A 14,128-nucleotide genomic window follows, 5' to 3' on the forward strand; every position below is an offset into this window, starting at 1 on the left:
CTTGTGTTGGTACTTCAGGATCCATACAAAGGAAAAATAAACTAGTACACAGCGGAAACAATTAACTAGTTATACCCTTCTTTATAGCTTAAAGACCTCTTGATCTTCTGCTGTATTCCTCTCTTCCTCTTGGACGTCGTGTGAGCGACAATCTACCAAGACGCAAAAACCACCCAAGACCTTCTTTCTTCCAAGACTTTCGGCCACCAAGGGATCAAAGTTAGGAACACCATCTCTTGTTCTTCTTTCTTCCTTGCAACCCGCCGGCCCCAAGATGGTTGAAGCCTCTTGATGCCGCCGGCCTTAGGTGAGAAAGCAAGGGGAGAATAAGAATATGAGGGGGTCGGCCACAAGGAGAGTAGAAGAGAAATATAAATTGTGTAGATGATTATTACCTCTAAGGCACCATCTATCCTCTTTTATAATCCTTGGTAATGACTAAAAAGGAAAGATTTTAACAACAATTAAAATCTCTCTTTTAAATTTCCTATTGTGGATGACTACAAAAGGAAAGTTTTAAAATTAAAAATCTCTCTTTTAAACATTGTAGATGACTACAAAAAGGAAAGATTTTTAAAATTAAAACCTCATTTAAATCATGGTTAAAAAAAAGAAAAATTTTAATAAAAATAAAATCTCTCTTTTAAACCATTCTAGATGGCTACAAAAGGAAAGATTTTTTAAACTTAAAACTCTCTTTTAAAACCATGTGGATGACTTCAAAAAAGAAAAGTTTTTAAAATTTAAAATTTCTCTTTTAAAACATTGTAGATGGCTATAAAAAGAAAGATTTAAAAAAAAATTAAAAACTCACTTTTAAACCCATCTTGGCCGGCCCCTTGCTTGGGTACCAAGCAAGGATGTGGCCGGCCATAAGGATGACTTGGGTGAATGCGAGGCTTTATACATAGAGGCTACAACAGGGACCTAAAGGAGGAATTGATTTTGGTCTCTTGATGAGCTTGAGCTTCTTGTGTTCGATCCGAACACCCAACTCAAGTTCATTAATAAAAACTCATACCACTAAAGAGTTATTATTGAACTACCGCACCAATCGCATATTACATTATGGGTTCCTTATGATGAGTGCGTTAATCTCCCTGTGTTTAAGATATCGAATGTCCATTAATTAAATGAGTTACTGACAACTAACTTAATTAACATCTAGCTCCAAGAGTAGTACCACTCAACTTCATTGTCATGTCGGAACTAAGTCCACCTGTAAGGTTTATATGACAATCCTTATGAGCTCCTCAAGGGGACATCATCATCCTAATAAATATGACACAGTTTCCTTCTATAATAAATAACACACCATATAAATAATATTATTTCCTAACTATCGGACCTATTGATTTAATGAATAAATCTCACCCTTTGATAAATTAAAGAAATAAATACTAAGTACATATGCTTGTTATTATATCGGGATTAAGAGTATGCACATCCATAATAATAGAGGTTCTGTTCTTTTATGTAGTCAGTATAAAAGGAACAACCTTAAATGGTCGTGCTCTATACACACATAGTATACTAGTGTAATTTTATAGTCAAGATAAACTAGTACCAAATTAACTACAATCATTTCAATGGTTTGCCTCAATCTATCTTGGTTGTGAGATTCTATTTATAATCTATAAGGAACTGATAACATGATATTCTGTGTGACACCACTCACCATGTTATCTGCAATATAAATTAAATGAACAATTGCATTTAACTAAATGCAGACATTTGACCAATGTGATTCTCATTTCAAAATAAATGTTTATACAAAAAGCTAGACTTTTAGTATACATTCTAACATGCAGGTCACTTTACAATGCACAAATTAGTCATGTCATTCCTGCACCTCAAGTTCGATCCTTTGTTCATCCCATATCAAAAATATCCTACTCCGAATATCCAGTTGTTCCATCTGGAATTGCTGAAACTGCCTCATTTCAATTTCTGATAATAATTTAGTTTCCAACCGTCTTAACACTATCAATTTGTTGTTACAAAGGAAGTTTTTCACTCCCTTGTGTTTGAGGCCTTTATTGAGGCCTCGTATATTCCAGCTAGCAATCTTCATTCTTGTTGTCGGGCGACTTGCTCCCGCTCACGTTGTATCCTCCTACTAAGTTCAGTATCAAAAGGAAGACCCTCCCCTCAGTAACAGTTCTAGTACTGTTGTATCTGCTGCTGCTTTTTGTTTTCCCTTGCTTACCATCTCTTTTTGCTTGCCTAAAGGTTTTATGGCACTCATAGCCCTGCTCGTGCTCCTGGTTATAGGGGCTGTATTTTGGAATTCCTCCATTTTTGAACACAGTTTTTGAGCCTGTGCCAGTTTACACTGCTGCAATAGTTTGTGAACATGTGCTAGTTTACACTATTGTAAAAGTTTCTGCCAATGCCAATCCATATTGATGTTTCCTGCTTCCTTTATTTCTTCCATATTGCTGAACCACCCCTTTCTCAGTTACAATTGCTTTGCCTTTATTCAGATGAGCTCCATTTTGATGAGGCTTCAATACTTCCCTCTGATTTGCAATTTGGCCAATCTCCTATTGCCCCAAACTGATTTGAGGAGTGTCAGGCAATGTGGCCTCTCGATTGAGCTGGTGGACTCCCAAAATAGGTACAATTTCCTTGCCTTTACTCAGATGGAGACTGCGATGTTTCTCTCTGATTAGCTATTTGGCCAACCTCCTGCTGTCCAAAGAATTTCTGGCAATGTGGCCTCTGGTATGAGCCGGTAGACTCCCGAACCATTGATAAAAATGAGGGTATCCCCATGTGGTCCGGAAATCAGCTTAGTTGAATTACCACACAGAATCATGCTGATCAGCGTGCTTACAGTGCTCTTGATAATGACCCATGTGCTGGCATTGTTCACAGAACTTAAATTTTGATTCGAATTGAAGAGGAACAGCTACCTCAATACCTCTGGTAGTGTGACGGGGATAGAATCTAGTGGTTCTTTGGTGACGGATGTCTACTTTCACAAGCACTCGGGCAAAATTAATTCATCCTCTTTGCCTCGTCACCTGGTCTGTATAGAGCGGCCTGCCAAGTAGCAAAGCTATTTTGCTCAGAGCCCGCACTGTCTTAGCATTCTAGCGGGAGATTAAAAATTTGAACCCATATCGGCAGCCATTGGAGCTCCTCCTGCCAAAAAAAGAAACCTGTGGGTAATGGTTTCTGGTATAGCGGGCAACCTAATGGGATGCATCGACAATCATGTAACACTTTGTCACAATCCTCCGCATTAGCCACAGTTTTATGTAGCTGAACTTCGTATTTGACACTCCACCTGTTTGCCATGCTATTGATGGCCATCCAACCTGGGAAACGTCCTACGAAACACCCTACTAAGCAGTTTCCAATAGCATCTTCAATTGTGTCTACATCTTCAGTGCAACACTCCTAGGTCTCGATTGAACAAAGTGTAATGTGTTTTCTTCATTGAAAAGTCTGTTGGACGAGAACAGATTAGTCCATATAGCAGACTCCACTTAATGGGATAAAGTATAAATGAGTATATAGTAGGGGATTGAACTCAATAACATAGGAGGATCCATATAGCGGACTCCACTTAATGGGATAAAGTATTATTTGTTGTTGTTGTTGTAGAAGAGATGACTAAAAAAAGGAAGATAAGAGGAGATTCATGGGTTTCTTACTAATTTGAAGGACTACTAAGGAAAGTGAAGAAATCATACTAAGAGTGGGAGAGACACTTTTTTTGCAAGTATGAAAATGATAAAGAGTTTGTTTAGAGGCAAGTTCTCCATGGTTGGATAAAATAATGCAAATTTGAAATTTTATTTTAATTTATAGAGGGTTATTTATTTAGAGTTTTTTTAGAATAATGAATTATTAAAGGTGCTTTTATCTTGGGTAATATCTTCCTAGAGAATACAGGATTTATCTCAAACTCAATTGAGTCCTTTTAGGATAGAGATTGTTTCTTTTGTAGAATATTTGCAATTTATTTTAAATTTGTATGGGTTAGTTAGCCTTTTAAAAGTTTCCATTTCCTTTATGCTAATCAAATTTGTGATATATATATATATATATATATATATATATAAGGGGTTATTCTGCACACCGCGTTTGTGGGCGACTGCTGGGCGACTCTCATTGAGTCCAAGCACCCGGTCGCTCGAGGCGCTCGGGAGGGTTCCGGGCGTCCGAACTCAATGAGAGTCGCCCATGATCGCCCACGAAAGGGGTGTGCAGGATATATATATACATATATATTTTCATTTTGAGGGTTCCATTTTGGTGTTGCATTGACTAACACTTTTGATGTTTGTCAACCAATTTTCTTTATCGCTTTCTAGTATATTTGTCGCTCTATACTTTTATCTTCTTTTGCAGATTCTTATTTCATGCTTTGTCAAGACTTCACACTTTGAAGAGTATCTCTGTGTAAAGGTACACATGTACTCATCCCTTTCAATTATGACTTGAGTGTTTGTAGTGTTTTCTTTTTGAGTATTTTGTGATTTTCTTTTATTGAAAAATAGAAGCACGTAATGTTAGCTATGATAAATATCCACTTAAATAGAAACACTTAAACATCTTCTCTCTGAACCAACCTACTTTCATCTGCTCTAGTACCTGATCCTAATGTTAAGTCGCCTAGCTCCATTTCATATTTTGCTATTCAGTTCCTCTATTACACCTGATACTAACAAAATTGTGTTTTTCTATAAAAAGGAAGCTGTTTTACTCGATCTTCTTAGAGTCATAAGCCATCACAGGGCTAGGCTTGCTACTCCTATTCGTACTGTCCAGAAAATATATGGCGATTCAGAGATAGAGAACATTCCTTTTGCAGAAAGTGTTTTTAGACGTTCTGCTGCAGTTAATCGTCCATTTCTTTTGATTGATTCTGAATCAAGAATCAATGGCGATGACAAAGCCAAACTACGTGCAACACCACGTGTAAATGAAGACCAAAGCAGCAAGACAAACACGCCATCGGAACCAAAATATAACTCAACTGCTGAAAGTGCAACATCAGATGACTTTGATAAGAACCAAGAGAAGGTGGCATATCCTGAAGATGTTTCGCCTAAAAGCAACAAGGACTTTACAGCTTCACTGCACTCTAATTTTCCCTCCAGTTCACAGATGGAAAGTTTGGATTCCTTACATACAGCTTCTAAAGCAGGCAACCAAAAACCTACCATGATGGAGTCTACCCATGAACAAATTGACGTTAAGAGTGAAAGTGGGGTTCAAGCAGTCAAACAAGTTGCCAGACCTGCCTATGAAGATAACATTGTCCTTGGTGTTGCTCTTGAGGGATCTAAACGCACCTTACCTATTGAAGAAGGAATAGGTCCATCGTCCACACAATTAGAGGCAAATGAGTTTGCAGCTGAACGCAATGCGAGTATGTCTGCAACATCCTCCAAGGAGAGCAAGGGTTCAACTCCGATGGTTGATCAGAAGGATCAAGACAGCTAAGTAATGTTTTTTAATGCTGTCAAGGTGGTTTTCATTTTTTTAGAAAATAAAGGCACGGTGTTTGCTGAAAGGATGGCTGAAACAATTTAATGGGATGAAATCGTTGCTATTATAGTTGTACAGGACGTACATCCTACGACATTAAATGATTTCCTTTGGAGATTTGGGCCCTTTGGTTCATCAACCAGAACCTGTTTGGTATATCATGTAGTAACAAATATGATCATTCTGAGTTTGGGCACGTTGATGTCTAAAATTGTTGAACACAACTTGCCCGTAAGATCATGTTGTAGATCCGATCATAATTATAAAATTTATAGTAGAAATAAAATGCATACATGAGGGTTTCAAACAAAATGATAAAGGAGAATTAGGAATAAATATCTTTTTTAGAATGAACATGTTGACAGATCAAATGTTTAAAATGATACAAGCACATGGATTTAGAGCCTTGAACATATACTCACATTTGACATTCTTTGAATTTGAGTAAATGTTCATGGTGTGGGATCTGATGTGAGCATGTCCAATAAGGAATATAAAAATCACTTTTAATTTTATACACTTATCCAAAAAAATATTATCAAATAAAGTGTTTTGGGAAATTTGTGATTAAATGTTAATAAAGTAACCACTTTTTCGTGTTCTAACAATAAATAAATTTGAGGGACTGGATGAAACAAGATCTGGCATACATAATTAATAAAGGCCATACCATATACTCATGTTCAGTTAAGCCTAAATTCATATTGGTACATCACATAAAGCAAGCTGTTTCACTTGAATCAACTTAAGGTAGCAACTTGACTTAAATCTGACTTGAAACTTTTTTGTTTTGAGGTTTATGTAGTTTAAATTTATTTTTGAATTTGATATTGTTCTGCAGTTTAGAATGCAGTTGCCTCATAACCAGTCAATTGGCTTTAGGTTCAATTTAATTAACACCATGTTATAGTTGACAGAAAGTTAAAGTTTAGAAATGAGACTTTCAATATGCTTTTGGTGATGTTAACTTGTGTATTGATTGTGATCCATATGGTAGATTAGAAATACAATTTAATGATTGATTTAATTGTGTTTAGTGTATCTTTTTAGTTTGTGATAAAAAAATAATTAATCAGGTTGGGTAACGTCGAGTCTGAGTGATCGGTCTGATCTCATGGAAGTTTTTTTTATCGATCATCAGGGTAAATCGGGAAGCACTTGCAATGGACAGTCCTGAAGTCCAGTATCTTTTAGTTGCAAATCTCATTTGGAGAATTTTTTTTTACAAATATGTCGTAGTTGAGAATCGAACTGTGAATATTTAGGAGACAACTAAATATCCTTACTACTGCACCAAAGCTCAGGGCTTTTTAGTTTGTGATAAAGGGAGAAGGGAAAGCGGTTAAGTTAGAAACATTATCTAAATCAAAACAAACACAATAGCAACATGAGAAATTTTACTTGGCTTGAAATCCTCAAGTTTCTACTTTACAATCTATGTTTCAATACGACTTCATCACTTTTCTATTTATCAGACACCTAAAGTTGGAGAAAACTCTTACAGATCCGTTCTAACAAACAAAACAAGAGCAATAATGGTAAGGGAAATACAACAAAAATAAACTTAAATAACTTACTGAAATGAAGTTGTTGTAAATTGCTTTGGCTTGCTCTATGTAGCTTCTGGGATGAACACCAATAATAGTCACGAAGTAGATGTTGGATGTGGGAAAGATATTAATTCTGAAGTCTCCTCCGAAGCCCTTTTTATAATTCTTGGATCATGTTTTGGACGCTCATAGCTCGTTGTTATACAACGGTCCTTTCTTTGTTGTTTATCCGATATCCCCGATTACCCACACCAACTTTCAATCGATCGGACTTCTTCCATGTCAACTTCTCCGTCTAAATACATTGCGCACATTGATGGCCAAAAATAGCAAGTCCACGTCTATTGCCGAATAATAAAAAATTGATCCAATGGAAATTATAAATCTCGTCATAATTATGAAACAGGTTATCTACATAATTAAAAATGGTGAGAATCATCCATTTGTGGGAGAAAATCAGTTTTAAAAAGTAATTCTAGGATTTCGATTTTATCATGATAATTATTAATACTTTACATACTATTCATTTTATTCCTAATATTGATACACATGGAGGTAGTCTATCGTGAGATCACTGGTATAGATTTTTAGAATTATATCGGTATGTCTACCTAAACACGATGTCTACTTTTAAGATAGCTTTACTAAAATGATCGTTTTTATAGGGAGGCTCTTATCATGATACCCCCATAGTCCCCTAGGTGCGATTTCTTATTTTGTGGCATTGAATTGGGATAAACCCATTAAATTCTATGATAGCCAATGGTGCTCTCATGAGGTCTTGAACTATCGTGAATAACCCCTTAAATCTTGGTCCTTGTAGTTCGGAGAATTGGGTTCACCTAAGACGTCACGTCTCATGGGATATGAAGATGCACGATTAGTATTATAATCATGTATGCACAATAAGGCCGGATCATGGATCAACATATCATATAATAAAAGAAAGATGAATAAATATTAAAGTAATATTAACAACGTATCGCGCTACTCCCTCTTCCTAGAATCAAGAGACTACTCCATAAAGATGGAGGTACAAGCAAAAGACATGAAGGAAAGCATTTTTCAACTCAAATCAAAGAGAAAAGAGAAGAAAGCTAAGCCGTAGTATTCGTGGTTATCTTTGACTTGATCTCCAAGATCCTTGGTCAATGGAATCTCGATGGCTCTTTGGAAACAACTCTCTGCTAGGGTTCCTTGTATCAAGGAGACCCTCTTAGGAAAGGGGAGAACCCCTTGATCCCTAGACGCCTTAAACAAGTGGCTCTTGGTTCCTTTATAGCCTCGAAGGATATTAAAACTAACAAACTTTTCTAACAAATTTGGGACACTTTCGTAGGATACAAAATCTCCATAAAAATAGGAGGCACCGCCACATGTGCATGGAAATTATATTTTGGGGCCTAAAACTTGGATGTTACGGTTTCCACCCTATGCCAAATTGTAAATCTTAGAACAAGTTTTGATTTTATAAGTTGTGGGCTCCATGGTTTGATGTGTGTAAATTATACCTATTTTAAGCATCGTTTAACATATATCTTGTTGCATTTCACGAGCATGATTTACAATTATCACATCCTATTTCATTATTATATCATACTTATACTTTTTTGGTTCGAAGATCTACTCTTTTCATATTTTCATTGATAGAATACATTTTAGAGAAAAAACACGGAGCATAATGGACAAGATTGGGGTGAAAGAGGCAAAGCGCGGTCGTGCCTATAAGGCACGGTCATGACATCATCAGCCAACTATGGCCGTGCCAAATGGTACAACCATGTCATTTGGAGGCTCTAACATCTTCCATGATTTGGCCATGCCTACAAGGCACAACCGTGCCTCTCCAATAACAACAATTATGCTAGGCCATGCCTCCCAGTCACGACTATGCCTTACATCTCCTAAAGTAACATGTTTTATGGCCAGACCATGCCTCACAAGCACGACCGTGCCTCTTTATAGCTATTTCCATGGTCAGGTTGTGCCCATAAAGCACGATTGTGCCTTACATTTACCAAAAGAGCAGAAGGCAGTGGAGTTTCTGTCATGGACATGCCTTATAGGCATGACTATGCCTTTTCAGCAATGGCAATTATGCCATGGTCATGCCTTATGGGCATGGTTGTGCCCTCTTCAACAGTAGATTTTATGACACCACCATGAAGGCACGATCATTCCTTCTTCTAGTGGGTTTTATACCATGGTTGTATCATAACACAGCCGTGTGGCGTAAAAACAAGGTTGTACCCTATTATAAAAGGGTGTAGAATCCCCCTTTGAGGGATAACATGGGTTTGGGGCTTCACCCCTTTCCTTAGGGGAAGGCTTTTTCTTTGTGGGGAGCCTTAGATCTACAATCTAAGAGCCTCCATGATGATCCATCCACCTCCCAAGCAAGAAAACATCCTGAAGACATCGACAATCTCCACACTAAGCATTTCTTTCATATATTTGATTTGTTCTTCTTTCTCCATGAAGTAGACCTCTGAATTTTAGGATGTAGGGAGTAACTATGATGTGATACTGATGTATGAACGATATTTTGATTATTTCCCTATTCTATGATATGTTTGTGGTTTGTTCTATTGTGTTGTGCTTTGTTTGTGTTTGATTAAATGTTTGTGTGGTGAATGCATATGGATGTAAAGGATATGCTACCTCTTTACTTAATAATATTAATCTAACATTAAGAAGTAAATGAGAGAACTCTAGACAGTAGAACCATAGAGCCCTTAGTGACAAAGGGTATCCCTTTAAGTAGATTTTCTAGAATTTCTTCTTTACTTAATGGTGTTAGGAATTGGTGTAAACACTCATGTGTAACCTTAACAAGTTCATGCCAGTAATTTGATTAGAATCCCTACAAGAATATAAGTATGGAGGTAAGAAGATAAACAATATATAGGGACATTAACTAGTATTATAGTGAAACCGAAATTCTAGAATCATCTTCCAAATTTCAACTTCTTCCTTTGATTGCTTGTCTTCCATTGACATTCTCTACTCTAAGTCCTCTCTCTCAAACTTCTCTCTCTTGCTATCTCTATTTCTATCTCTTTTACATTCATGACTAACACAACTTTTGATTATCTAGATAACTTAGTTAGTGCTTAATCAATAGTCCCTGTGGATTTGATATTTTATTATTTGATGACTTAACTACGCACTTGCGGTTTTGACAACATAGCTTAATCCAAATCAAAAGTTATGTCCATTTGAAGTTTGGTTTTTTGTTTTTGTCTCATGACAACAACGAACATGCACGTGTATGCTAACACGGTCTAGCCGTGTTCCACTTAAGATGCTCCAATTTGATGCTTTTTGAGTTCTGCTTCTTTCTGGATGATCCACGACCATGTTGGTGTTAGAGTGTATACTAAAAACCTAGTTTTTGTAAACATTTATTTTTGAAATAAAAGAATCACATTGGTCAAATGTCTACATTTATTTACTAAGTGTAGTTGTTCAATTAATTTATATTGTAGATAACATGGTGTGTGGTGTCACACACAGAAGATCATGTTATCAGTTCTTTATAAATTATAAACAGTTGCTCATGACTAAGATGGAAAGGAACAAACTGTTGGAATAGTCGTAGTGTAATTAAGTATTAGTTTATCTTGGCTAATAAATTACACTAGTATACTCTGAGTGTATTGAGTAAGACCATTTAAGGTAAGTTCTTTTTATACTGACTTAATAAAAGAACAAGACCTTAGTTATTATGGAAGTGTGTGCTCTTAATCCTAATATAATAACAAGCACATATATTTAGTATTTATTTCTTTAACTTATCAAAGGGTGAGATTTAGCTCGATAAATCAATAGGCCCGATAAGTTGGGAAATAATATTACTTATAGTGTGTGTTGTTGATTATAAAAGGAAACTGTGTCCTAGTAATCTAGGTTGACAATGTCCCATGGAGGAGCTTATAAGGATTGTCATGTTAAACCCTGCAGGTGGACTTAGTCCGACATGACGATGAAGTTGAGTGGTACTACTCTTGGACTAAGATATTAATTAAAGCGAGTTGTCAGTAACTCAATTAAATTAATGGACATTCGATATCTTAAACACAGGGAGACTAACACACTCATGATAAGAAGGAGCCCATAATGTAATTTGGGATTGGTGCGGTAGTGCAATAATAACTCTCTAGTAGAATGAGTTATTATTGATGAACTTAAGTTGTGTGTTCGGGGCGAACACGGGATACTCGAGTTCATCGAAAGGCCAAAACCAATTTCTCCTCTAGGTCCCTGTCGTAGCCTCATTAATGCCTCAAATCCACTCATGAAAAGCCCATCTTGGTGTCCAAGAGGAGGCCGGCCCATGGCTTGGTGACCAAGCCATAGGGCCCGGCCACTTCCTTCTCAAAGGGGCCGACCCTATGCTTGGTGCCTAAGCAAGTAGGGGTCGGCCACCATAATTTAAATTAAGAGGGGTGTTTTGAATTTTTAAAATATTCTCTTTGTAGATATCTACAAGTTTTAAATGAGAGATTTTAAAATTATAAAACTTTCCTTATTTGAATTAGGCCATATGGTTTAAAAGAAAGTTTAAAAGTTTTAAAACTTTCCTTTTTTTACCATCCTCATAGTTTTTATAAAGGGAGTTTTAAATTTGAAACTTTCCTTTTTTGTCACCGTGTTAAAAAAAGAAATTTTAAATGAGAAGTTTTAAATTTTAAAACTTGGTTTTAATTTTTAAAACTTTCTTTTTTAACATCCTCATTAGGAAATTAAAAGAGAGCTTGTAAAATTTTATAAGAGCTTTCTTTCTTTGCTTATAAATTTTTACAAAATATTTCCTTCCTCTTTTAAGGGCCAACCACCCTTGCTTGGTGCCCAAGCAAGGGGGCCGGCCATACTATCAATTAAAAGGAGAAAAGGAAAATTAAAAGGAGAAAAGGAAAAACAAGAGGAAGATTTTAATTTTTGGAAAAATCATTCCTTATTTGCCTTGGGCAAGTATTATAAAAGAAGGGGAGGAGAGGTCTCATGAGATATCAATTCTTATTCTCTTGTTGGTGCTCTCTCTTGTGGTCGGTCCTCTCTCCCTTCCCTTTCCCCTTGCTCTGTTTTGTTCCTTGGTGGTGGTGGTGGCCGAATATTAGAGAAGGAGGAGGAGTTTTGTGTGGTGTTCATCTTGGAGGATCGTCGCCCACACGTCGTCCAAGAGGAGGCGAGGAATACGGTAGAAGATCTCGAGGTTATTAGCATATAAAGAAGAGGTATAACTAGTAATTATTTTCCACATCATGTTAGTTCTTCTTTTTATGAATTCCAAACACAAGAGGCATATGATTTTAGAGTTTCGGATTTGTTTCAAAGTTGTGTTTCTTTTGTTTTGTTTTTCGGATTTATGATTCGATTGTTCTTTTCTGTTAAACCTAATGTTATTTTAGGTAATTAAATATTGAATTTCTATTAAAGGCTTTGTCGAGGCAGTGGTGGATGATCCTATACCTAAGAAGGCATAGTGACTCGCCATGTTTGACTTGGGAGCCGATTTTAGAAATAAATATTTAATCAACTTTATAACATAGGTGGATTTGAATCAATGATATTAAGTTTCGCTTGCGATCCAAATATAAACCATTAAGAACATATAAGTTAAATTTAGAATCAATAATGTTAAGTTCCGTTTGCGATTCCTAATTTAATTTCTAAAGAACACAATAGGTTGTTTAGGAAAGGTTCGACACTTGTACAAAATTTTTGTACAGTAGAACCGGTACGATCTTCTTAGGACCAACCAATAGTTGGGTAGTACAAGATGGTTGTAGATCATGTTGTGATGTGTATTCCTTTATCTTTTCATCTCCAAATTCACTCTAAACATCAAGATGTTCACGTCTTATCAATAAAAACAATTAAAAAAAAAAATACAAAGAGCAGTTCTTCATACAAAAAGATGAAAATAATACAAAAGCAATGAATGCATATAAAAATAATCTTACGTGATGAAACAAAATGCATACAAAATAACACCAAAAATTATGCATGAATTACACATATCAAATACCTATAGACTTGAACTTTTACTTATTCTCAAGCAAAATTTAGAATCTAAATCTATGTGTTTGAGCGATGCATTATCATCATCCTTAATAAATCAGTCTAATCCTATCATATAATTTCACTAATGAGCACAAATAAAAGAATTATCCTAATGTGGTCTAACTGTCTCTGTTCTCAATGGCTTATCTCTCAAGCTTCAGTTTCCAATTATAGTTAAGTCATCATCTAATTGTGTTCTTATGCCTTTGCCAATAGACACTTATTTGTCACATGCAAGGTTCATCCCCCCTCTCAAACACACACACACACACACACACACAAAGTTCTATGCACTGCCTACACAAGGTCTAAAGGAGTACTCAATATCAAGATAAACTAGTAGGTATTTTGTTAGTAACCTAACTCGGTTTCAAAGGAGTACCATATCATTTCTACCTATGATGACTATTTTTTATCCTTTATTTTATACTAAAAAAACAAATCTCTGCAACATACTTTTTTCTTTTTTTTTTTAAATTTTAATTTTTTCCAATGAGTACTACGATCTAAGTTTTTTCTCCATTAATCAAAATGCAGTGAGAGGTCATGAAAGAAAAATACTAGTCCAGTTCTATAAATCATAACTATTCTCAAATATATATCAATTTTCAAGATAAAGCAAAATGTGAAAAGAGATCCTAAATAAGTAGGCCAACATAAAAACTCTTATGACTAAACAATGCTTAAGTAATGTTACTACTGATAGAAGAAAATATCGCTAAGCATACTAGCATACTATCACAAAAAAAAAAAAATCTATCATGCTATAGTCATGTTATAAGAACAATCAAATAAAATGCATGATGGCATGGTAAATGATCAGTGTTATTCATGCATGCTTTTTAACACAATTTTGCCTATGTTTTGTGATATTTAATGAGCATGTTGGGTTTTTCGGGCCGCGAAAACCCCGAAAGCCCCAAAGCCAGCATCTAATTGTGTTCTTAGGACCAACCAATAGTTGGGTAGTACAAGATGGTTGTAGATCATGTTGTGATGTGTAT

At 35.8% G+C, this 14,128-nt stretch overlaps 1 protein-coding gene across 4 annotated transcripts in view; it reads left to right on the forward strand.

Annotated features, from left to right (window-relative positions):
- The window catches only part of LOC121969985 (mechanosensitive ion channel protein 2, chloroplastic-like), a 50,049-nt gene extending 44,330 nt beyond the window's left edge, over positions 1-5,719 (forward strand). For all 4 annotated transcript variants that reach the window (XM_042520355.1, XM_042520358.1, XM_042520356.1 and 1 more), the window contains 2 exons: positions 4,366-4,422; positions 4,708-5,719. In XM_042520355.1, the coding sequence (XP_042376289.1) occupies positions 4,366-4,422; positions 4,708-5,463 (813 nt within the window). In that variant the 3' untranslated portion in view covers positions 5,464-5,719. The remainder of the gene's footprint in view (positions 1-4,365; positions 4,423-4,707) is intronic.
- The last annotated feature ends 8,409 nt before the right edge of the window (positions 5,720-14,128 follow it).

The sequence above is a fragment of the Zingiber officinale genome, chromosome 4A, assembly GCF_018446385.1.
Source record: "Zingiber officinale cultivar Zhangliang chromosome 4A, Zo_v1.1, whole genome shotgun sequence".
Lineage (NCBI taxonomy): Eukaryota > Viridiplantae > Streptophyta > Magnoliopsida > Zingiberales > Zingiberaceae > Zingiber > Zingiber officinale.